A 22,724-nucleotide genomic window follows, 5' to 3' on the forward strand; every position below is an offset into this window, starting at 1 on the left:
ATTTTGCAGTTTAATCTCTAGCTTACAGCTCTAATCACTACCCTAGAAGTATAATAAGACCATTAGCGTACGACATAGTGCATAATTAGGGTTTAGAATAATGAGTAATTTGGAGTCTCGGTTTGGATGATCATAACCCCCAAGGTTACACCTAACATAGACCTTTACCAAAAATATACTCACTTGCATCTCGCGTGCAGCTGGCTTTGCCACGGACTGTGGTTTGTTTATGGTTTTCAGAAAGGTGTGGCATACACTTTCCTAAGCACAATTAGAGATCCTGTACCCTATCACATGGGTTCCGAATGCTGAATTAGCGCACGGTGTGTGCACTCGCAATGTTGAGATATTATGGGCTAGCTTGTTCTGCAATCGAATCATCCATGTTCAACTCTCATCATTCATTCTTGGTAATGATCTCATTAGGACTGCTTTTGCGTTCTGTGCTTATCGATGCATCTCTCTAGTAACTGTATGCACAAACTTTTGAAGCATGTACAAATTATGGTAGGCGTGGTGGATTTGGTCTGATCATTCTGTTTTACTTTGAAGAAGCTTAGCCTGTCCCTATCAACAACTCTTTGTGTTCTCTGGATCTTATATTGCTACTGTTCATGTTCTGATTCAAAACCCCAAATCGTCTGCTGGGATGCTCTTCTGATGATTCTCAAGTTTTGAAGGTTAGCAGTACAGTTTTGTTACAGCGAAGAAAAGGAACCTCATTGGAGCTGTTAAGCAGGAGGACAGTCTGCACAGGGAGCAGGGTCTGCGCGATGAACGAATCCGATGTCGAAAATCTTATCTTCATATAACATGGGTTGTGTTTTTTTCACCTTTAGATACTTATACTAACCCGAAAGAGACGATTGCCAGCTAATCCCATGCAGGCATTGTTCGATTTGTTTACTTTGAGTACTTTGGCTGTTATTTCTTGGAACTGTTTTGTTTGCAGGAATCCTCTGACCTCACTAGCAAGCACCGAATAGCCCAGTGCCGACAGGTAGGACCTAATCAACACAAGAAGTCTCATCCATATGAATATCATGTTTCCTTTCACTCTACAATTTTTTTTTTCTCATGAAGAGTGGAAGAAAAGAAAAAAGCAGAACATGATGCCTTCTCTTATTTTTCAGCTACTGCTCTCAGGCTCAGCTCCCTGTTGCCAGCAAACTCTGAGCTGATCATATCATCCTGCCCTCCGCATTATCCAGTTTCTGCCCGCAGGCGCATTCGATGTGACTTGCGGACGCGAGAGAGCATATGGTACACATGAATATGCACGGCAATGATTGGCAAGGAAGACACAGATCTGCAGCAACCTTTCTGGCGAGCATAATGATGCGCGGGAAGATAATCTGGTGGATGGTCGGGTCCATTCCCCCCATTCCTCAATGACTGCATGCACGATGAGCCGGAGCCGCCGATCCCACTCCCACTCCCCACTCCCCGCTCCCGGAGCAGAACGGGTGAATGGGCGACGCCGAGGCCGGCCGCCGCTGCCGTGCACGAGACCGGGCAAAAGAAGAGCAGCGCGGCACGGCAGTGGGTCGTGGCTCGCGAAGGCAACGCGCAGGGCTAGCCCCAAACAGGGCAGTGCATGCTATGGCCTTGCATTGTTCACGGCGTGGACGAAGAAAGCAGGTTGGCAGCCGTGGCTAGGAATCTAGCAAGACTTGTTATCCACGTAGCCGGCCTGTGGTCCTTCTTGGTCCGTCTTCCGGGGAGTTTGAAGTCGTATCCTTTGCAGTCCTTAGTTTACATTTCTCGCAAGATTCGGCTTTGGTTTGCTTTCCATGACCAACTTTAGGAGCGAGAGCACAGCAGCTTAGCGAGGGCGCCGCTAATGGCAGGCAGCTGCGCTGGTGCTGAAACAAAGGTAAAGCAGGAGGTAAGCAGGCAGGGAATAACCAGTAACTTGCAGGCCACTTCTGGTAGTGACCATCATGGATGGAGCCATGGAGGAGGTGACTGAGCGAGGGAGATAGATTTATCAGGTCAGGTTCCTGATGCTTTTTTTTCCTTTCTGTCTTGTGAGAGAAAACCCAAATTTAAATTTAAAAGCTTAAGGGGGGCAACGCAAAAGCGTGTTTGGAGTGAATAAAAGTATTGCATGGGCGGGGGCGCTTTAACTAATCTAAAGCTAGATTCGAGCTTGTGCGCGCCCCGAGGCTAACGAATAGTTTTTAACTTGTTTATTTGCTGCAAGGAAAGATTGAGATTAGGGGAATCTGAACCCTGAAACCGCATCTCTTTCAGGCTTTCAGCTGGCCGAAGGTTGCTGCACTAACCAAAAAAGCTTATAACGATCTACTGAAACCCTGCCTTTGATTTTTCTCAAACTCACTCTGCTTCTGCTTCTAAGCTGTAGTAATAACTGAATTCATAACCAAGAGCCAGAGAGGGCCTAATAGAAGACTGGAGAAGGGTGCATGAAATGTGAAGGAAGAAAGGGGGTGAAATGAAATGAAAGTAGGCTTGCTTTGCCGTGGGGGTAAGTAGAGAGCTAATGCCTCGATCGGCACCCCCTGCTAATGTTGACCACCATTTTCTTCAACAAAACTAATCATGCCGATCATGAAGGGCGTGTAAATAATTGGCCGTGCCGACCATTAAAAAAAACCCAGCAGTCAAATAATGATTCGGGTAGGGAGGGCGAGGCAGGGGCATAATTTACAGCCAGGCGCCTTGAGGAAAGCGAGCGGTTGCGCCCATAAACAATTGCCCGTGAGAGTTGGCACTGTCAGGGATGCCGGCATGGTATGGTAATGCCATTGCAGTGTATTGCTGGTGATGTGTGCTTGCTGTGAAGAAGAACCTGATCGATCAGCCCCGGAGCCCCCTTCCTCTTTACGCTTGCTGTGAGAGAGAGAGGGTAGTACTCGTAGGAAGTAAGTAAACAAAAGCAAAGGTAAACAGCATGATTAAAGGGCTGTTAAGAAAGATAAAGCGAGGCGGAAGCGAGACACTTAAAAATAAGGTCCATCAAGGTTAAACAACGCCGGCCATGGTGGTGGTGATTAGGAGGAGTAAAGCGGCTGCCTGCAACTCCTGCAGCTAATCCTCGCCGTGGCTGGCTCACCATGCATGGTGGTAGTGGTATCACTACTGGTGAAACTACAACAGCTACTGAACAACTGCTAGTAGACCTATAAATCTGACAAGCCTTTGCCTACAAGCCCCTCTCTCCCTCTCTCTCTCTCTCTCTCTCTCTCTCTCTCGTATATAGTCTATGCTCTCCCCACTTTCGTAGCTAGCTCTTCTTCCTATGCCCCTCGCCGGAACAGATAGCATCAGAATCTCCAGTGGCTGGCTAGGCATCTTTCCTTTTCCTGCCATAGGCCGTGACGAGAGCTTCTTGCTTGCGTGCTTGCTCCGGCTATCATATTGCCTGCCTATGAAGCTCTCTGGCCAATGGACGGAGGAGCAGAGCTACTTCTTCCTCGCTAGCCTTTCTCGTCTCTGATTCGTCCATTGACCTTCGGTGAGCTCGGCCACTTCTGCGCTCCCGGCCCCCGCGACTTGTCGCGTCTACTCTTGTGTGACTGCTACTACAAGCAACCTGCAAGCGATGGACATGAACGAGAGCGGCGAGAAAGGGATGGAGGGCAACGCGTCGTCCGGCGCCGCCGGCATCCCGGTGGAGTGGCAGACCCAATTCAGCGCCGCCGCCTTCTCGTGCGCGCCGCCGCAGCAGCAGCAGGTTCCAATGATGGACTCCGCCTTCGCGTCCGCCGCCGGCCTGTGGGCGTCCACCTCCCAGGCCATGGCGCTCTCCGACGTCGGCGCCATGTCGGCCGCGCGGGGCGGTGGCGGCTTCTTGGCGCCGGTCCCCGGTTTCCTCCCTCAGGGCCTCGGCCATTTCCCCGTCGACTCCGGCTTCATCGAGCGCGCCGCGCGGGCGTCCTGCTTCGGCGGCGGCGGCGGGGTGATGGGTGCTACCGCTGGCTACGGCACAGCTGATCATCAGACCATGAACAACGCGTTCAGTGGCTCCTCAGAGGCGCTGTTGGATCACCAGAGGAAGGACGGCAACGACAAGGGCGAGCCGGAGCTCGGCCGGAACGGCCACGACGGGGTGCTGAGCTCGGAGGCTGCTGCTGGGGACTGCTCGTCCAAGGGGACCTCGGACTCCAAGAAGAGGAGAAGGCCTAACGAGGTGAGCTACCTAGCGCTCTTCTTGCTTGCTGCTTGCTTGTGTCTGCAGCTTTTCCACTGCCGTTTCAAAAACCTGTCGAAGGATCGATCTAGCTAAGTTAAAATGGATGGATACATCTGTGCGTGTTCTGATGAAAGGTGATGGGAGGCGATCAGGTTCAGTCGGCCAACCTGCCCGCGGACTCGGCAAACGAGAGCGTGCACAGCAAGGACAAAGGCGAGGAGAGCAGCCCGGCAACGACCACCGGACCCGGAAAGTCGAAAGGGAAGGGGGCGAAAGAGACCTCCGAGTCTCAGAAGGAAGACTACATTCATGTCCGAGCTCGGCGCGGACAGGCAACCAACAGCCACAGCCTAGCAGAAAGGGTACGGATTTGATCAAAGGGTGACACCCCCAATGTTTACCGTTAGTTTGCTGTGGAACCTTGGATCGCTCTGAAATTGACATGACTGGTCCTGAAAACTCTGGTTGTTGTTGCATCTTTTCTGCAGTTGAGGAGGGAGAAGATTAGCGAGAGGATGAAGCTTCTGCAGGACCTTGTTCCTGGCTGCAGCAAAGTAGGTCTATCTAGCACAAAAGAAAAAAGGGAACTTGTGTGTTTTTATGTTGATTTTCATTGCAAATGAACATTTTTTATCCTTTGAAATCCAGGTCACTGGGAAAGCGGTAATGCTTGACGAGATCATCAACTATGTTCAGTCCCTGCAAAGACAAGTTGAGGTAATAACTAACATCTCACAATACACTATACGTTAAAATATGCACAACTTTGTCTGAATCCAGGCTTAGCTACGGACCAAGTTGTCATTTGGAAGAGAGGAAGTAGAACATCGCTAGATACTGAGACCTGAATATGAATACAATTTTCTACAACCCTCATTACATACTGATGGCAAGCATCAAAATATTGAATTGATCTTGCAGTTCTTATCGATGAAGCTCGCAACAGTAAACCCAAGGCTTGACCTCAATATAGAAGGGCTTCTATCGAAAGATGTATGAGGCTTCTTGCAATCTCATTCTTTTTTGTTCATTAGTTATACGTATAAGAATCTAACAAGAAAACCCACTCTTGTCATCAGCTTCTTCGCTTCCCTGGTGTTCCTTCTTCTTCCCTTGGATTTTCCCCAGAAATGATGCACCCACAATTACAGCTATCGCAACCAGGCCTGATTCAGGGGGGCGCTGCTGGCATGGCCAATCCGGACGTATTCAGGAGAATCATGCAGGCACAATTGAGTGCAAAAGACGGGTCTCAGGTTAGCATATCTATTCTGTATGATTGAACAGATCCTAGTACAGTACTGTTTTTTAAGTATCAACACAGCACACTAATCACTCGAGTCTTCAGGTAGCAGTTGACAACTTGACATAGCTTAAGCTATCCTGTAGCAACATAAAATTTTCTCAAACATATACTTCAAGTTTTCTTATAATACCATGATCTTCATAGCCAACTAAGTTGTGTTCAGGAACAAATTTGCCCCAAACCTGCATACAGTACATATTTTCTAACGGGCAATCCACATATACTTCAAGTGAGGCTTCTCCAACTCCTATTCCAAGTTTTGTGTTGAGGAACAAATCTGCTTGTGACACCAAGATCTTCATACAAACACTGATCGCAATTGCTTCAAATTTACAATACTGATGCCAGCTTTTGGATTTGTCGAGCAGATGTCCCACGCATTGAATGGAGGGTCATTCAGCGAGGTTGCGCAGATGGCGTACCCGTCGCTGGGGTCCCAGGACTTGAGCATCAGGCCGTCGCAGGACGGGTTTCAAATGTGACTGAACATGCCAGTTGCACATAGTAAAGAGCAAAGGCTTCCTTCCATCTGATCGGCGAACATGCAGGTGCGCAGGGCCGCATAACTGATGCTGCTACTGCTGGGAGCATGCAGCAGCGCTCGGCTGTGCTGCATCGCCATCGCCCAGGTTTTTATTGTGTTCATCAGAGGGAACTGAGAAAAAGCTCGTGGAGCCCCCCAGTCCGTCCCCCACCCCACGGAAGCAAGCGCTGGACGGATGGATGAGAGCCTGGATGGCTGGAAATTCTGTCTGTTTGGGTGGTCGCATGCATTCATGGTCATGGCTGGCGCGCAGTGCAGTAACAGTGAGCTGTGTGTTGGTAGCGAGCAAATGAGCTGCTGCTGCAGGGTGTAATGCGAGGAGCCTTGTTTTGTTAGTAGTTTCAGTGCTTTTGTTTGCATAATAGTTTAAGAGTCCAAGAAACACTCTTAAAATTGGGGGGGCGGTCCGGCGATGGTTATGTTGAAACATCATACGTTTGGCAAATTCTCCTTGTGCCACAAATCAAAGAAGGATGCTACATCGATCATGCATATTCATGGGCTGTGTCTGTTCCTCATTTGCACTCGGAGCAAACTGTCCATGTATCGTGTATGTATACGTAGAGACCTACTCTACAGTATTTTTTGCGCTTTTTGTGGCGAGAACATCATTCGTCAGTCATCACAAACTGTCTGTCTGTCTGTGATGGCAAACGGTAGGTGCATGATCGATGGACTATAGGGAGAAGGTGTGCCCGTGCCACGGGCCTCTCGAAAGAGATGAGCATGAGAGCTCATTCACCTAAGGGCCAAGGACACTTAGGGCAGAATCATTTGGCATTTGGCCCCAACCCAACTTGCGACTAATCATGGCCTGAAAACAAACTTGGTGACGGCCATGACCTGAAATTCTGAAAACAAACTTTGGTGATGACCAATGGTCGTGCACAGTGAAACTTCTGCGCACTCTCGTACCAGCTGCCCACCCAAAGCGGACAAGACAACCGGCACAGGCAATAGATAGATAGAACAAACAAACGTTTTGGTATATTCCGTGTGTGTCGGCAGCCACGGTCGTTCCAGGACAAGGCTAGGCGCTGCTGCTTGTGCTTGGTACTGCCCGAGGCGTGCCGGCCGGACCCCTGCCATGCGCCTGCTGCCGCGCGCCTGCGCGAGGCCGTACGCTGCGGCGATTCCACCCGCGCGTGCGGCCAGCTCGCTCGTGGCCTCGTGGGTGGGAGCTCCGGCCGGGCGACCGCGACGCCGGATCGGACAAGCGCCTGAGCGTGTGCTCGTCGCGCACTCCAATCCTGATGCCGGTGGGGATTCCGGGATTCGCCACGTTCCGCTGTGCCTGTCGCACGCACTGCGCGCACGTCGTCCCCGCAGGATCCCATGCCCCCCCCCACTCCCCGTATCACACAACGGGCCTCCATATCCATTGGCCCATTGTCTATGCGCACTCCCTGTATCACACAACGGGCCTCCATCGGCCCATTATCTATGCGCTCAGTCCGTTTACACATCGAATCTTGCGGCACATGCATGAAGCATTAAATATAGACGAAAATAAAAACTAATTACACAATTTGTCTGTAAATCACGAGATGAATCTTTTGATTCTAATTAGTCTATGATTGGACAATATTTGTCACAAACAAACGAAAGTGCTACAGTAGCGAAATCCAAAAAAATTTGGCATCTAAACAAGGCCTAAAGTAAATTTCGCCTCCATGTCTAGTAGAATGGTTGCAACGGTCTTTGATTTCATGGGATTTTCCAGTTTAAACATACAGTACATAACTGCGCGGATGCGATTTTACAGAGCGTGAACAATATAGATAGACAGCATGGTAAAAAGCATTTTCAGTTCCCATTGTAAAGGACATGTATCATCAACAATTCTGGGTGTGTTTAGTTTTCCATAGAATGCAAGATATAAAATGTTAATTACTCATTCAAAATATAGATTTTATTGTCCTCATTAGGGCCTATTGAGGATCTTTTGGGCATTTTTTTTACTTTTGAGGCCAAAATCTAAAATGGAGAATAACTACCTTTTTATCAAAAATTTTGCATAATGTTTAGTTCCATTATGCAAAATGTTGAATCAAAACCCAAATTCTTTTAAGATAAACGACGCATCAGGTTTTTCTGCCACCGTGATCTATTACCCATGAGGCCATGACAAAATATCGGTTGGGGGAACACCATGGAGTGTAGGATCACAATCCTTCACACTAAAATTATTAAAAAGTCGGTACAAGAAAACTTGACACAAAACGACCTACAGCAGATAAGAGAACATTGAAGACCAATTTGATCATCTTCTTCCTTCGATTGTTGGCTGTCCGCCTGAACCTGAAAATTGCACTAAAACGTCAAACAAAAAACAAAGGAAAGGAACACCTTAGAGTAACGCTAAAGCCACTTGCTGTTGGCAATGACATCTACTAGCCCTGTGGAAAAACACCGCTAACACATAGGCTCATAATCACTAGCGGGAACCAGGGGGCAGCAGGGGCATGCCCCCTCCCCCAGCACATTGATTTTTTTTAATATCTATACAAAATTCAATTGCATAGTTAAGAAATATATTTTCACTCTATTTTTATGATAAACAATGTACATTTTCATTACGAGTAATAAATATATGTCAAAAACATTGAAAAACTATTGAGACATACATTCGTTGTACATATTTATTATGTTTATGAGGTGTCATCGTATTGCTCGGCCCCCTTATTTGATTTTTTTTGGTCCGCCATTGCTCATAATCCTTCACAACCAAAACACAGGGTTGGAGAAACTCGACCTTGCCACATGACAGATCAAAAGAAGGGTTCGAAATCATCATATCGAAAAGCCAACCAACTATTTGCCTTGATAAAGGCATCAACTGCCAAAGTCCCGAGAGAACCCAAAGATCTGTACAAACCCTCGCTAGCCCTTCAAAGGCACTACATCAGACATCATATAAAATTCATATAATTTCTAATTTAACTGGTATAAAATCTAGTTTAATATAAAAAAATCAATTCTTTTCTATGTTAAAAACATTCTTTCTTTGAATCATCTAATATTATATCAGTTTTTAGTATTTTGAAATGCATATTTGTTTCAAAAAAATATTTGGATATTGTTTGAAAAAATATTTCTACGATTTCTTTTATAAAGCCTAATTGACCTCCTGAACTATCGCAAAAGTTGAATTTATCTTCTATGCTGCTGGTGTCATGGTGTGGAGCCACGTAAGACGGTTGGCGTAGCGTCATGCCGCCACGTCATCAAGGACCACCCTAAGACGTAAATTGAACCACTTTATTAGAGTTTAGATAAAGAATATAAAAGGTTGAGTTTTCTAATTAATGGAGATAAATTGAACTAACGCAATAGCTTTTCTTTAGGGAAACTAATGCAACAGCTTATTTTTTTAAGGAACAACAACTAACGCAATAGCTGACAGAGATCGTATGGACTTTTTTTTTCCTTTATATAATTTCTCGACACCACTTACACGCCCAGGCCGAGCAAAGCAACACGCTGGCGCCACGCCACGCCGGCCCAGAAGGCCTGTTTCCCAGCCCAGATACGTTGACCGGCCTGATGCATAGGACGTTTCGCGGCCGGACTCTTGCGTTGCGCCGTTCCGCCCGCTCGGCACGACGGCACGACCGGCCTGAGGCATAGTCGCATAGACCAGACACCGCTGCCTGAAACACATGGTCGCGGTCTCGCGGGACCCGTGCCGGGCTGCCGGCACGGGCACTGCCGCACGCCCGCCCGTGCACACGCGCTAGCTGCCATGCTGAAAGTCGTGTGCGTGCCCGCGCCCCGTCAATCAATTCAAATCAAAAACGAAAAACAAACGAAACGGCTGCGCTGCGCGCTCCAGCAGCAGGTCCTCGTCGACCCGGCTCCTCGTCCTCGTCCTCGTCCTCGTCCTCGTCCTCGTCCTCGTCCCTGTCCCGACGCCGCACAACTGGACTCTCCCCCGACCTGCCGGTTGCCGTGTGTAGAACGGACATAAATTGTCAACTTAACTTGACTATAACCTCTCCCAATAGAAAAAATATATATTAGCTTGAAGTGGTCTTATATTAACTTACAAAATATATCTAAAAATAAAGTCTTAGCCCATCCTACCTTATAAATTTATGTCTAAAATTAGAAACAAAAACACTATGAGCTCAACTGAATCGCCAGCGGTAGAGAGGCTAGAGCCCCCTAACCCCACCGCTAGCTCCGTACATGCCCGCCACAGACTTCACAGGCAAGTGCCAGTGTGCCACCGTATGACAATCGCCACCTTGGCCCTGCCGGAGTACAGTACACTCCGTAGGCAAGGCTCTCCTCTTCATTTCCGCGGTCGCCGACCGTTGCTGACAACGAACGAGACCGTGCGCACATCATCGGAAAATGCACTCACATGCTTCGAAGCCCCGTCTGCGTCTGGTGCCGGTCGCCGACCGTACACTGCAGAGAGCAGGAGGTCCGACACGAGCAGAAGACAAGCAGGCCCGCCCCGGTGTCCCCTTGTGATTGCTCGTGCACTCTTGCGGCCTGGCGCCCCAGAACTCACGGGAACAATTGGGTTGCAGCCTGCAGCGCCCGTGCACAGGGTCAAAGATCTGGGATGCCCCATTGACAAGCCGGCCCCTGCCATGTGGGGACACGTTTCGCGGCGACCCCACGTGCAGAGACTCGGGCATGGGTGATCCGGGGCCCATCGGACGCTAACCCTTTCGCCTGATCTGTGATCTCTGGCGCCCATTTTGTAATCCGGCCAGCACAGCACGAACGCAGTTGGCGCCAGATCTTTGACCGACCGGGGAGCTCTGAGCCGAGGTCGTGGAAACAAACAAGCAAGCAACGCAAACATTTAGGCCCTATAATCAAAGATTATTTACTGCTTACTAGGCCTGGCCACGAATCTTGACTGATACGTAACGTGGCCTCACCGCTTAGGCTTAGGTAACCTCAAACTAAACCTCCCCGAGATCAGCTTTATTAAATCCGGCATATGCTCCCTCTCGATCTCGCTCGCCACTAACCACTAACCACTAACCTCTCTCGATCTCGATCATCAGCAGATGCATGTAAATGAGGCGATCGAGATGACCGTTTTGTTTAAACTCCGTGTCGTGCAAGCAATTAAGCGCAGATTCTTAGTGCGGATTAGCAGCTAATTGTGCTCGTGGCGCCGTGCCGGATCTGTGAAGCAAATTAAAAGGAATCCGAGACCGCAGCTAGTGATCTCCCTGCATGCGACGCAGCCCCCAATATCTACTGCCCCCCATGAACGGCAAGGCACATGAGCATGCATGAACACAACACAAAAGGCTCGTGGATCTGAAGACATTCGCACGCTGGCACAGTGGACTGGACACCATATCTCACTACGTGTACGGTTTCCAGTCTGCTAGTACAATTGCTAGCACTGCCTCCCAACGACATACTAGTAGATGCATGGATCGCGGCAGATGTGCGTGCGTGTACATGTACATGCACGGGCGTCGATCGGCAGCAGACGTACACGTACGTACGCCTCAATGCGAGCGAGGGACGGACTCGAAGGCCGCGTCGGTCGGGACGAGTGGCCGGCCGCAGCGGAGCGCCGTGCGCGCGACGGTGCCGGGGGGTCGGTTTCCACCGCCCCGCCCGTCCTGGCTACTCGATCTCGGCTCGCGGCCTCACGTTTTGGCACCCTCCATGTGCAGCTGCAGCGGAGGCCAACCGGGGGCGCGCGAGGACCACCGTGCTGTGCTGTGCTGTGTGTCTGCTCTGCATCGGTGAGCGAGCGCGATGGACAAGCCGGGGATTAAGAAAAATGGAAAGGCACAACGCCACCAAGCACGGATTTGGTATTCTAGAGGGGGGGGGGGCTGTCAGACGGGGGATTTGAATACGCACGGGCTCGCTTTGACTAGCATTTGCGACTCTGCCAAGTGCAGTTTGTTCAGCTTCAGCAAATCAGCAGCCTGCTGTGCTGGTGCTGCCTCCTTTCCTTATATATAAAACCCTGCACCTGCCACCTAAACCTCTCCTTTTGCTTAAGTTTGATCCTGGCTTCTGAATCTGCAGCTAGCAGCTCCTTGCAAGTTGCTAAGCTGGTGCGCTGTGCTGCTGTGCTGAACAAGGGGTGTGTGTGTGGGTGTGTAGCAAGATGAGGTGCGCAGGTGTTTTCCTGGCACTTCTGCTCTCCCTGTCCGCACTATCTGCCTCCACTGCTGAAACACACAAGGTTAGTGGATGGAATCTTGCAGGTGCTTCAGTACATGGTGGTAGCTTAGATGATACCAGTCAGTATCACCAGTGATATATATAACACTCTATTTTCTTTTTCTTCTGAAAAAAATTTGCAGGAACGATTGGGCGACGCTGCAGCATTGTTAACCACGGGCCGGAAATGGTTGAGTGGACGCAGGACATTGGCAGATGCCCGGAAGGATGAGGTGATGGAACAAGGGAGGAGGGGAGCCAAGAGCACAGGTGCAAACACTGCCCATGTCCATGGAGCGGACAAAACTGTAGAGGTTACCGTTGTCGGGTTGGGTGGTGAGAGTGCTGCGCGCAGGAGCGTCGGCAAGAGCGGCAAATCTGCCGGCCTCGTGCCCTTCTGTGCCGATTACCGCACGCCGAGAACTCACCCGCCAAGGAATAACTGAAAAGTAAAGCAGGCAAATACTTCCTTCCTGGTTGGTTCTAGCCTCTGATAAAAGATAGTACAGTATCTTCCAACTAATCCACTAATCTCCTACTGGTATTGCTCTCATGCTGCATTGCGTAGTGAAGTGTAATTGTTGCCTTTCTGAATGTAGATCACCGGTACGTAGGAATAGATGTATAGCATGAACACTGAGATTTGGATGATGTGCTGAAACATTTTGATCTCGTTGTTGCAGCAGGAACAAATCAGGAAGCGGATGCACCTGCTGAAGCTGTACATGACTCGGTAAATGCACTGCTCTCTTATACTCCGGCGTCTCATGAATTTCTGCAGCACGCATTTGGTTTGCTACTACCGTCTGCTAGCTGTCTGTGTTTGCTTATACTAGGCTAAAATTCGCTTTCAGGGTAAAAGGAGTAAGAAGGGCTCGGCAACCCATGCCACGTTCCAAGCATCGTCAAGGCATGGCGGTGGCGGCTCGGATGCTTCAGAACCTGAGATCCTCGGCATGGACTACAACCTGAACCTGAATCCTCGTCGCCATCGCCCGATCAACAACGACGCTCCGCTGGGTCTGGGTGAGCTCGCCGCCAAGACACCTTAGGACTTCCGACTTTGCCTTGGGTAGCTCCGGCCTCCGGAGGCATGAAGAAGCTGAATCTTGAGCTGCTTCATACTAGATAGGAGTACATCTGACCACAGTAGCCATTAGCAGATGGTGGTTAGCTTAGCTAGCTAGGAACTCGCTCTCCACGCCACACGTAGCCCATGCTTGGCACTCATGGAATGGAACAATCTGTCACTGTACTGGGCGATTTTGGTTGTAATGTGCTTGCATGGAGAGCATTTGTAACTAGTCATCAGCAGACAGCAGCGTTTCTGAAGTTGCAGAGAATAGAAACTGGTGGGCAATTCAGTCTGCGTTTTCGGTGACAGGAGCTGCTGTTGGACACTTTTCCGGGTCCAAAGCGACATGTCAACGTTTCGGCCCACCTTAAGAGTAGAGATGCAACATGGCCAGCCCGCGGTCTTGCGGACGCTCCCGCCTCCCGGTCACGTACAAGCTTGCTGCAAAGCCTCGGATAGCAGTATCTGAATCTGAAGAAAAGAAACGTGGACGTGTGTGGTCTGAGTTGCAGCCTCTAGGCAAGATTACACTCTACTACATTTTCTTTCCTTGAAAGGTCTGATTGGGATATCAAACGATTACACAACACTACAATAAAATACTCCCTTCATCCCAAATTGTAAGTCATTACAAGAATCTTGGAGAGTCAATTTTTTTAAAGTTTGACCAAATTTATATAATAAAATAATAATTATTATGATACAAACTAAATATCATTAGATTCTTCCTTAATTATATTTTCATAGTATACTCACTTTACGTTACAAATCTTAGTATTTCACTCTATAATTTTGGTCAAACGTGAAAATGCTTTAATTCTCTAAGATTCTTGGAATGACTTACAATTTAGGATGGAGGAAGTATACAGTAGGTATTGATCTAATATTTGCTAGACAAAGGAGCATGGGCCTAGGTATCCATAACCTAAACAAACAGAATATTTGCTGAGAAAATTGTTATTTAAGTTAATAACCTTAACATACAGAATATTTGCTGAGTAAATTTTTATTTAGGTTATATAATGAAGATGGATTATGGCAGAGGCACAATTGCATAAAGGTTAAACATCAACTCAAAGTAAAAAGAAACTAGAGATTTTTATTATTGGATGAGTTAAATTGGAGTGAACGGTCATCTATTATTTATGGAGTGTTTAGTTCCTATTTTGTCAAAAAAAAAATTGAATTTTAGTTTACATTTTGCATAATAAAACTAAACACCATATAATTTTTTGATAAAAATAATTGTCATTCTACATTTTGGATCTTGACCTTAAGGGCCTGTTTGGTCCCCCTTGCTAAATTTTAGCCAGCTAAACTTTAGTCATTTTAGTAGCTAAACTTCCAAAAGCACTGACTAAAAATAAGCTTAAATAGTTTAGTCTTACTAGTCACCCAAGAGTAGCTAAAATAATTTTAACTGGCTAAAATTTAGCATTGAGAACCAAACAGGTCCTAAGAGGCCAAAACAAGCCCAAAAAAGTCTCAAGAGACTATAATGAGAGCAATAAATTTTGTATTTTAGATGGAACTAACAAAGTTAACTTCTTTGATGTAGCTTCTTTCCGGTGCCTAGATGTTGTTGGCTCAAGCTTCAGAGTCTCCGTGGTTTGTTTTTTGGTCATGATCATAGCGGCCCTTGACACTTAGCACCATACCACGGCATTGTTTTGCTTATTTGGCCGATAAGTCATGATATAAAATATTATTCACTGATAACTACTCCCTCCATCCTAAATTATAAGTCATTCCAAGAATCTTGGAGAGTTAAAACATTTTAACGTCTGATCAAAGTTATAGAGAAAAATACTAAGATTTGTAATGTAAAGTGAGTATACTATGAAAATATAATTAAGAAAGGATCTAATGATACTTAGTTAATATGATAATAATTATTATTTTATAATATAAATTTAATATTTTTGGAATGACTTACAATTTAAGATGGAGGGAGCAGCAGGTGATAACACCAACGCGCAGAGGAACTGCTTCCCGGCACCATCGTTATCGAAGCAAGGCAATCTGTTTGCTGCGGCGCTGCATTCGCCGGTCCGGGAGTCGGGACCCGCCCCCATCGCCCCAGTGGCCGCCGTAGCGAAGCGGACCACGCGACCTTTTTGCACTTTATAGGGCCCACGTTGGCGCCGGGATAAGGTGACTTGGCCAATATGATAGAGAGCCTCGCTCGCAGTCACTCACTCACTCACAGCAGCTCGATCGCAGTCGCGGCGCGCGGCGGAAGCCGCTGGTGTCCATCGACGAGCCACGGGGAGAGACACCTGTACCTCTGCCGTTGGAGGACTCGGCATACGATGCTGCACTGCGGTCTGCTGGCGATAGACGACGACGGCGGCGGCGGCGTCGTCTTCCTCCCGCATTCCGCCTCCAGACAGGACTGATTATTCTCTTGATCAGCGACAAACACAGAGCTTTATCTCGTGTTTTTTCGCTTGGAGAAAAACACGCACTATGACGGGACTCTGAGACCGACTGGCTACCTAACGTGATTTGGGAATATATAAAAGGATTCAAAGGTCACTTATGTTGTGGATAACACCACGGTGACGAGACGAGACGAGACGAGACGTGCAGCGGCACCATCCGGGTCCATGCTGCTGGCGATATCCTTCCAGGCGCTCACGTCGCAGCAGGAAAACCGAGTCAAGACTCAAGAGACTGGCCCTACCCTTTTCTAAACTAGATATCATGGAAATGAAGTTTTATAGCACCAAGTGGTCAAACACGATGCGTGTTCTGATGCGCCCCCACACACACTGAAGTAATCAACCAATCATGAAGTACGGGCAGCACATGGGGTGTCTAGATCTGGGGGCATTCTTTGATGCCTTGTTCAGTTCGCGACAATTTTTAGCTGTAGCATTTTTGTTTGTTTATGATAATTAGTATCCAATTATGGAATAACTAGGCTCAAAAGATTCGTCTCGCAAATTACAAACAAACTGTACAGTTAGTTTTTATTTTTATCTATATTTAATGCTTCATATATGTGTATAAAGATTCGATGTGATGGAAAATCTTAAAAAAAATTTTGAAACTATTCTAGATCGTTCATTGCAGCTACTGTATCATTCTTTTCTTTTCTTTTTCCAAACGTCCAGCACGCAGGCTCCACAGAGTCGAAACACACAGATTACTGATACAGACAGCAGGTGATACATTTATGCATATATATCTGTAGCAATATCATATCATAGTTCATATTATGGTAAGCGTCTCCAAAATGGTACAGCGGCAACGATGCCAGCACACTCACCACCACCATCAGGTAACGACGGCCGAGATCGAGCCCGAGCCCGGTGCTGCGAGGCAGTAGGAGTACTTCTTACTATATACAAAGAAGAAAAGAACAACGCATCTCACATGTCAAACACTATGCACAAACACACCACTCTTCACCTGCAATGCGAGCTCATCTCATATGCCCGCCATGGACGATCTTATTCTCGGACCACCTCTACCGGCTCCATACACCTAAAACAAGCATATATAATATACCTGCTGGCTGCTGCAGCTGCTGCACACCACGCCAGAGCTCGAACAGAAGTTGTACATTCATTACCTTGGTGACTTCTCTTCTACTACTTTCAAAACTGGCAAGACGTGCCCAGCCTCGGCATCGGACGCTGGCCAACACCAGCAGTGTGCTTCCGGGTGTGGAAGGCACCTGGGAGCAGCTCCTGGAACTTCTCAAGGAATGCACTCCACTCTTTAGGGCTCATGTCCGACAGCTTCACAAAACTGGCGCTGGGCGGGAGCAGCTCGTTGGCGCTCCTGCTCCCGGACTGATGCTCACTAGCTTTGCCACTGTAGTTAGTTCTACCTGTCACTTTACCCTTTGGAACTCCTCTACGGTAGAGTTTAGATTTCCCGATGAAGCCAAGCCCCTTCATGGACGACGACAGCTTGGAGATAGAAGGAATCTTCTGGGGCAATGCACTGGTCAAGATGTCATCATCTTCGTCGTCCTCGGTCTCATCTTCATCCTCCTCATCACACTCATCTAGCTTGGATAGTGGATTCCTGGAACTTGCCTTCATGCTACCAAACTTGCAGAAAGCTGGTGGTTCAAAGGCATCCGAATCATCCTCGCTGTCAAGAAGGAACTGGGTGAAGTCATCATCGTCATCTTCAACTCCGGCTTCGTCAGGAAGAAAGAACTCTCTTTCCTCAACCCACTTCCTTGCCTCCATGCAGAGAAGCTCAAGCTGACTTGGTTCCTCTTCTTTTGCAGTGAACTGCCTGCTCATCATGTCTCCTATCTCGGAGAGGCAGAGACCAAACACAGCAGCTTCCTTGAGAAATACTGTTGACAGCACCAGCACCCTGAGACATGCCTCTCGTATCATCGGTAGCTCCGTGCGTAGCATTTCTGCATCTTTTACAGGATCAAGTTTTGCAATGTATTCAAGCTCCTCCTCGGAGAAGGGAACAGATGCCTGTGGCCAGTGGATCCACTCAAAGTAAGGGTCTTCTAGGCATTCTGGAAGACAAAGGCCATGGTCAATCGGGATAAGTTCTGTCTGCTCTCCAAAATTGTCAGCCCCAGGACCAAGCTTCTTGACCAGAAGATTTCCAGCATGCCTGTCAGTGTTGAAGATTCTAATGTCAAGTATGCCAATTCTATGCACTGCAGATACAGGGAAGCTTGAGGTCCCATGGTCACTGGCATCAAAATCATGAGGAATGAACTCCTGCAGTGATGCAATCTTGCTCACAGCCTCTGATTTGTTGCAGAATACTTTAGTTTTGCAGCCAACGCAGTCATTCACATTGAAGATGGTGTGTGTTATCTTGACCAGCATGGTGCGAGGGACATTTGCAAAGTGATCATAGTCGAGGAGGTAAGCAGCAACCTCTCTGAAGCCCGTCTCACCGACACGCACAGATCTTTTTAGGCCTGGCTGTCCCAGAGCCTTCCCCACAAAACCTTTTGGATTGTTTGGGGCAAATGGTTCCTCATCTGTTGGCTTGACAATTGCAACACGCTCTCCCCAAATGTTCTTGAAGTAGTAGGCACCACCCATCCCACTGTTAACAGCAACTGGATCAACACCATTCTTTATGGCTTTAATGACATCTTTAGCAAGCTGCTTCATCCGAGAGGAAGGGCTTGAACAGCCAAGGATTTCAATGGGCCCACTCCGGTCTCTTTGCCAAACATCCTTGCCAGTAGGGGAGAGGCATGGTGTGGAATTGCTTCGGTGAATCTGATTCCTTTTGAGAAGCAATGGTGAGTCATTGCGAATGCTGCTAAGATCATTATTCAGAACCAGGTCACCAAAGGTCAAGGAGCTCTCATCAGTGGGCATATTGAGGGCTATCTGCAGCTTCTTTTTCACAGTTTGCACATTTTCTCCTCTCTCCAGCTCGATGCCAAGGACAGAACCATTGTCAGTTTGGACAAAGACTCTCTTCCAGCTCAGCTGCCTCCCCTCAGTTCTGCTACCTCCAGGATATTCACTGCTAAAGCTCCGATCCAGGACTGCCACAGCCATCTGTGTCTGAACAGGACAGTCCAAATCCCTGGACATAGAAGAGCTGAAAGGAGCTGCCAATATCTGCAAACTTCTCTTGTGTACTCCACCAGAGAAGGCAGCAACAACACAGCAAGGGCAAGACAAACTTTTGCAACTTGCAACCAGCACTCTTTGAAGAAGAAAGATGTTTTCACCACCTCTGCATCAACTGAAGCTCGATATCACAGGACCGTATATATATCCTGTAAGGAGGAAAAGAGAAATTAATACTATATAGTACAAAACAAGCATCCAAGCAATGATAAACGTAAGATTCTAGACAAAACTAGGAAATACAAATAAATGTGGAGTCGTTATAAATGTCTCATACAAACAGATTAGCTAGCATGTAACATACTAACAAACCTATCAAGTTACTTCCATAAACGATATTCTTTGGATCATTTCTATGCTCATTCCATTGCAAGCACTAAGTTACAGTCCTTTGCCAGAGTGAGGTAGCATGGTTTTACAAATTTATGCCCGATATAAACCTATTCGCCACTGTTGACCGGAATAAGTAGAAGATTATATTGTGTTGCAAGTTTCTGACTGCATTCCAAAACCACTGGTGACAAGAACAAATTGAATATTTTGGCAACAATAATAAGGATAAGAACATTATAACTAGAAATGACAGTAAGCTTAGATCTCAATCTCAGGCAGAAAGTATAATCAATTGAGTGGAGTTTATAACATCACACATGTAAGCATGCCCATGTTTTATTCCTCACTAAAATCTGTAAAAAAAATAATCACCTCCTCTTAAGGAAAAATAACCACTTGAAAACGGAAACTGGGACCATTTCCACCTGTTTTAGTACAAGTGGACTGACCAAATCTCATCAGAATCACATAGGTTTGTAATACAATCAAGTGATTGAGAGAAAATAGCACTATTAATAGCATTAGTCCATACAGGGATAGGCAGATTTTGCATGCAACCAGAAATGAAATAGGATTAATCAAAGGTCACAAGCTACATAAGAACTCCAACATTCAATTGATTTAAGTTACAGAATGTTCGGAACAAATCGATTCCCCGACGCGGATATTAAAAAAAATGTCTGTTTAAGACAAAACCCCCGTCGCTGACCGGATCAAATTGTTCAAATAGCTCACACGGTTTCACACCAGTGAGAAACACTCAGTGCAAAGGAGGACCTAAGAACACGAACTCAAATGCATCTTTTGACTGGAGTCTACGAATTCCTGACGATGGAACCCAAAAAATCCACGAGTAATCAGCATTAAAATACGAGTTATGCAATAGATCATACACGTTTGATAAGAAATTCTACGGGACCCGAATCCCCACATATTTCCAATTGAATAACACCAAAAATCAGAAAGCCAAAACACGCCTCAGGAACATGCTGAAACGAGTTACCATTCACCAATGAAATTTTTGAGACGGCGCCGGCGGGTCTGGAATCGCGCCCTGAATCGAGACACACAACATCAGTGGCAATCCCAGGCGCTCATTCCGACCAAACGCCTCCGCAAAATCCGGAAATTTAGCGAGCCCGGACTAGCACCGCCCGCCGCAGGCAGCGTGCAGCCCCCGTCGAATGACATTCATCACAGACAGGCCGAGGAGCTGGCGTGGGGACTGGGGACTGACTCACCGGCGGGACGGATCTGGGCGCTCGCGGGCAAGGAACGGCCACAGCGCCGCCTCCCTCCTCCTGCGGCGGCGTAGATCCGACGTCCGGTCGCGTCGCCGGCGCAGATCCGGCGGCCGGGCGGTGCGCCGTACGCGTCCCACGGTGGCTCGACCCGGTTCCTGTGCCTTTTGTTCCCTCTGTCTGTGTGTGTGATTTGTCCTTTTCTCTCCGGGCTAAACTCGTCCTGGGTCCGAGAGACGGGTTAATGCGATAACCGCGGTTAACGAGACTCCTCCCCCGCCAACTTATAGCCTTGCAGTTTTGCACTCGGGACCTTACGAGTTGTTATATTTCCTGGAGTGGTGCTCTTGTCTCCAGGAGTCACGACAAGGAAAATTTGCCACTTGCACATTGTCATTGTGGTACGTCGCCCAGTGTGGTTTGGTGCATTGCACACGACAAGATTGAGGAGCTTAATCAAGTGTTGCTGTGGGCGTGAGCGTGGTACAGCTTGGAATGTGTTCCCCGTTGCTTGTTTTACAAGAGAATGGTAAAAGGCACGAGTTTGATTTTGATAATCACATAATACTACGATATATTTAAGGATGTATAGGTATCATTATCTGTTTAGTTTTTGTCCACCCTGTTTATGCCATACTATCAAGTTTTGGAGTTGTCCGTCTTCAAACTCTTCCGATTTTTTTCACATCGTTTGGGGAAATATTTCGAGTTAGCATCACTTTAGAATTTAAAACTGCTCATGTCACGTCAAACAATTACTAACATACTATAGATGTGCATCTAGACATCTCATGTAAAACTTGGTGATTTAATTTCCCAGACCAGCCATAGCTATGTTATAAAGAGCTACGAGAGTATCTAGTCCTCGAAGTCATATTTAAAGCATGTCAAGCCATCATACTTTAGGAGCCGAAGTAGTTGGTACCAACTTGGTTTATATTGAAAATAAACAGATAACTAAATTGCTAACGATGTATGGCACATGGCAGTTATGGCTGGAACTCGGAGAGTACTCCAGCTTTTTTTGTTTCGTTTTTGGTTAATGTAATTCCAAAGCAGTCCTATGACGAAATTGGCCGCCACTTGTCTACCCATCATAATTATCATTAATTTTTGCAGGGGTCATACGAAGAAAGCAACACCAAGCCCCTCGTCACAAAAACAAAAGTCTTGCCGTGCTTTCGCGCAAAAGCAGGTCCAGATACTTTCACGGGCCGAGCCCGAGCGCGCAGAAAGACAGGCAAACGAATTTTCTCGGACCAAAATTATTTAAAATAGGAGGCCATCACGCCGTCTGTTTGCTTTGGGATCGGAACTCGGAAGGCTCTAGAATCCCCAGTACGACGGCCTCCACCTGGCGCCGTGCGACAGGGCGGTGACCGCACCGCCGTGGGGCCCGCATGGCAGCGGCAGCGTCCGCTCATTCGCGGTGCGCGAGAGCCCCCCCCGGGCGCGCTGCCGGCACGGAGGCGGCACCGCGCGCGGGGTGCGGATGCGGTCCCAGTCACCAGTGGTGGCGCGCGATCGTCTCGAGCCGGAGGGAGAATCTGGCCGTGGCTGTGGCAGCTGGCAGCCCTCTCGGACGGTCGGTCGGACCCGGCTCGCTCGGCTCTCGCCGTCTCGCGGGCGGGGACCGAGACCGTGGCGCAACGCGAAATACTAGACTTGACCCGTCCATTTGCCCGTGACCGTGAGTTTATGACTGAAAATTGACCGGGGAAGTCCAAAAGTGGCGCGGAAACATAAATATTTGGCGTGAATTCGGTCCAAGCGGTGTTCGTGGTTTTGGCACATGCTGAGTGGCGTCAGCGGGAGCCTAATTGGTCAATTTTATTCTGAGCACGATGTGTACGTCTACGTACCGGATTGGCGATCCTTTCGTCAAAACTCGAAACACGGTGGTGCATGATAAATTGACCATGCTGCATCGCTGCTGTCGTGATCGGCTGTTCGCAGGCTATCAGGCCTCAGTTGTCCATTTCTGCTTGATGCATGCATGATGCATAGTACGTATAGTGTATAGACCAGGGTGCTTTCTTCAAACTCGAGCGTTGACACCAGAGAGCGCCGGCAGTGTGGCAAACACGACTGGAATTCTCGGAGACTTGTTCACAAGAACTGGCGTTATAAAAAGCGATTTTATTTTTAGTTTTGTATTATATTAATTGGACAACGCATCAATAAAGAGAATAATTAAAATCATCAAGATTTAGCTACGTACTCCGTGGAGTAGTATATATAGAAGAAGTGAATTGGTTAAAGCATTTTTTTTTCTGTTCGTAGAGCGAGGAATGTGCAGGTCTGTCCGTGAAA

General features: G+C 47.7%; 2 protein-coding genes and 1 long non-coding RNA gene across 6 annotated transcripts; 2 read left to right on the forward strand and 1 right to left on the reverse strand.

Moving 5' to 3' along the window:
• Positions 2,703–6,507, forward strand: LOC8083275 (transcription factor bHLH49). Of its 2 annotated transcripts, none has more exons than XM_021453187.1 (7): positions 2,703–4,156; positions 4,312–4,521; positions 4,648–4,713; positions 4,808–4,876; positions 5,081–5,152; positions 5,239–5,415; positions 5,834–6,507. In XM_021453187.1, exons 1-7 carry the CDS (start codon positions 3,569–3,571, stop codon positions 5,945–5,947), a joined length of 1,296 nt encoding a protein of 431 aa, XP_021308862.1. In that variant the 5' UTR covers positions 2,703–3,568; the 3' UTR covers positions 5,948–6,507. The 2 variants fall into 2 exon arrangements, with proteins under 2 accessions (XP_021308862.1, XP_021308861.1); XM_021453186.1 differs by having other exon boundaries at positions 2,712–4,156; positions 4,294–4,521.
• Positions 12,013–13,504, forward strand: LOC8083276. 2 transcript variants are annotated; one of them, XR_002449975.1, is made up of 4 exons: positions 12,013–12,193; positions 12,315–12,647; positions 12,855–12,904; positions 13,026–13,504. It is a non-coding gene; the product is annotated as an uncharacterized LOC8083276 (long non-coding RNA). The 2 variants fall into 2 exon arrangements; XR_002449974.1 differs by having other exon boundaries at positions 12,315–12,904.
• LOC8083277 (phosphatidylinositol 4-kinase gamma 5) lies at positions 16,402–20,668 on the reverse strand. Of its 2 annotated transcripts, XM_021453181.1 has the most exons (3): positions 20,412–20,660; positions 20,174–20,224; positions 16,402–18,986 (listed from the first exon to the last, which is right to left on the reverse strand). In XM_021453181.1, exon 3 carries the CDS (start codon positions 18,796–18,798, stop codon positions 16,852–16,854), a length of 1,947 nt encoding a protein of 648 aa, XP_021308856.1. In that variant the 5' UTR covers positions 18,799–18,986; positions 20,174–20,224; positions 20,412–20,660; the 3' UTR covers positions 16,402–16,851. The 2 variants fall into 2 exon arrangements, with proteins under 2 accessions (XP_021308856.1, XP_002462528.1); XM_002462483.2 differs by lacking the exon at positions 20,174–20,224 and having other exon boundaries at positions 20,412–20,668.

Source organism: Sorghum bicolor, chromosome 2, assembly GCF_000003195.3.
Source record: "Sorghum bicolor cultivar BTx623 chromosome 2, Sorghum_bicolor_NCBIv3, whole genome shotgun sequence".
NCBI classification, from domain to species: Eukaryota; Viridiplantae; Streptophyta; class Magnoliopsida; order Poales; family Poaceae; genus Sorghum; species Sorghum bicolor.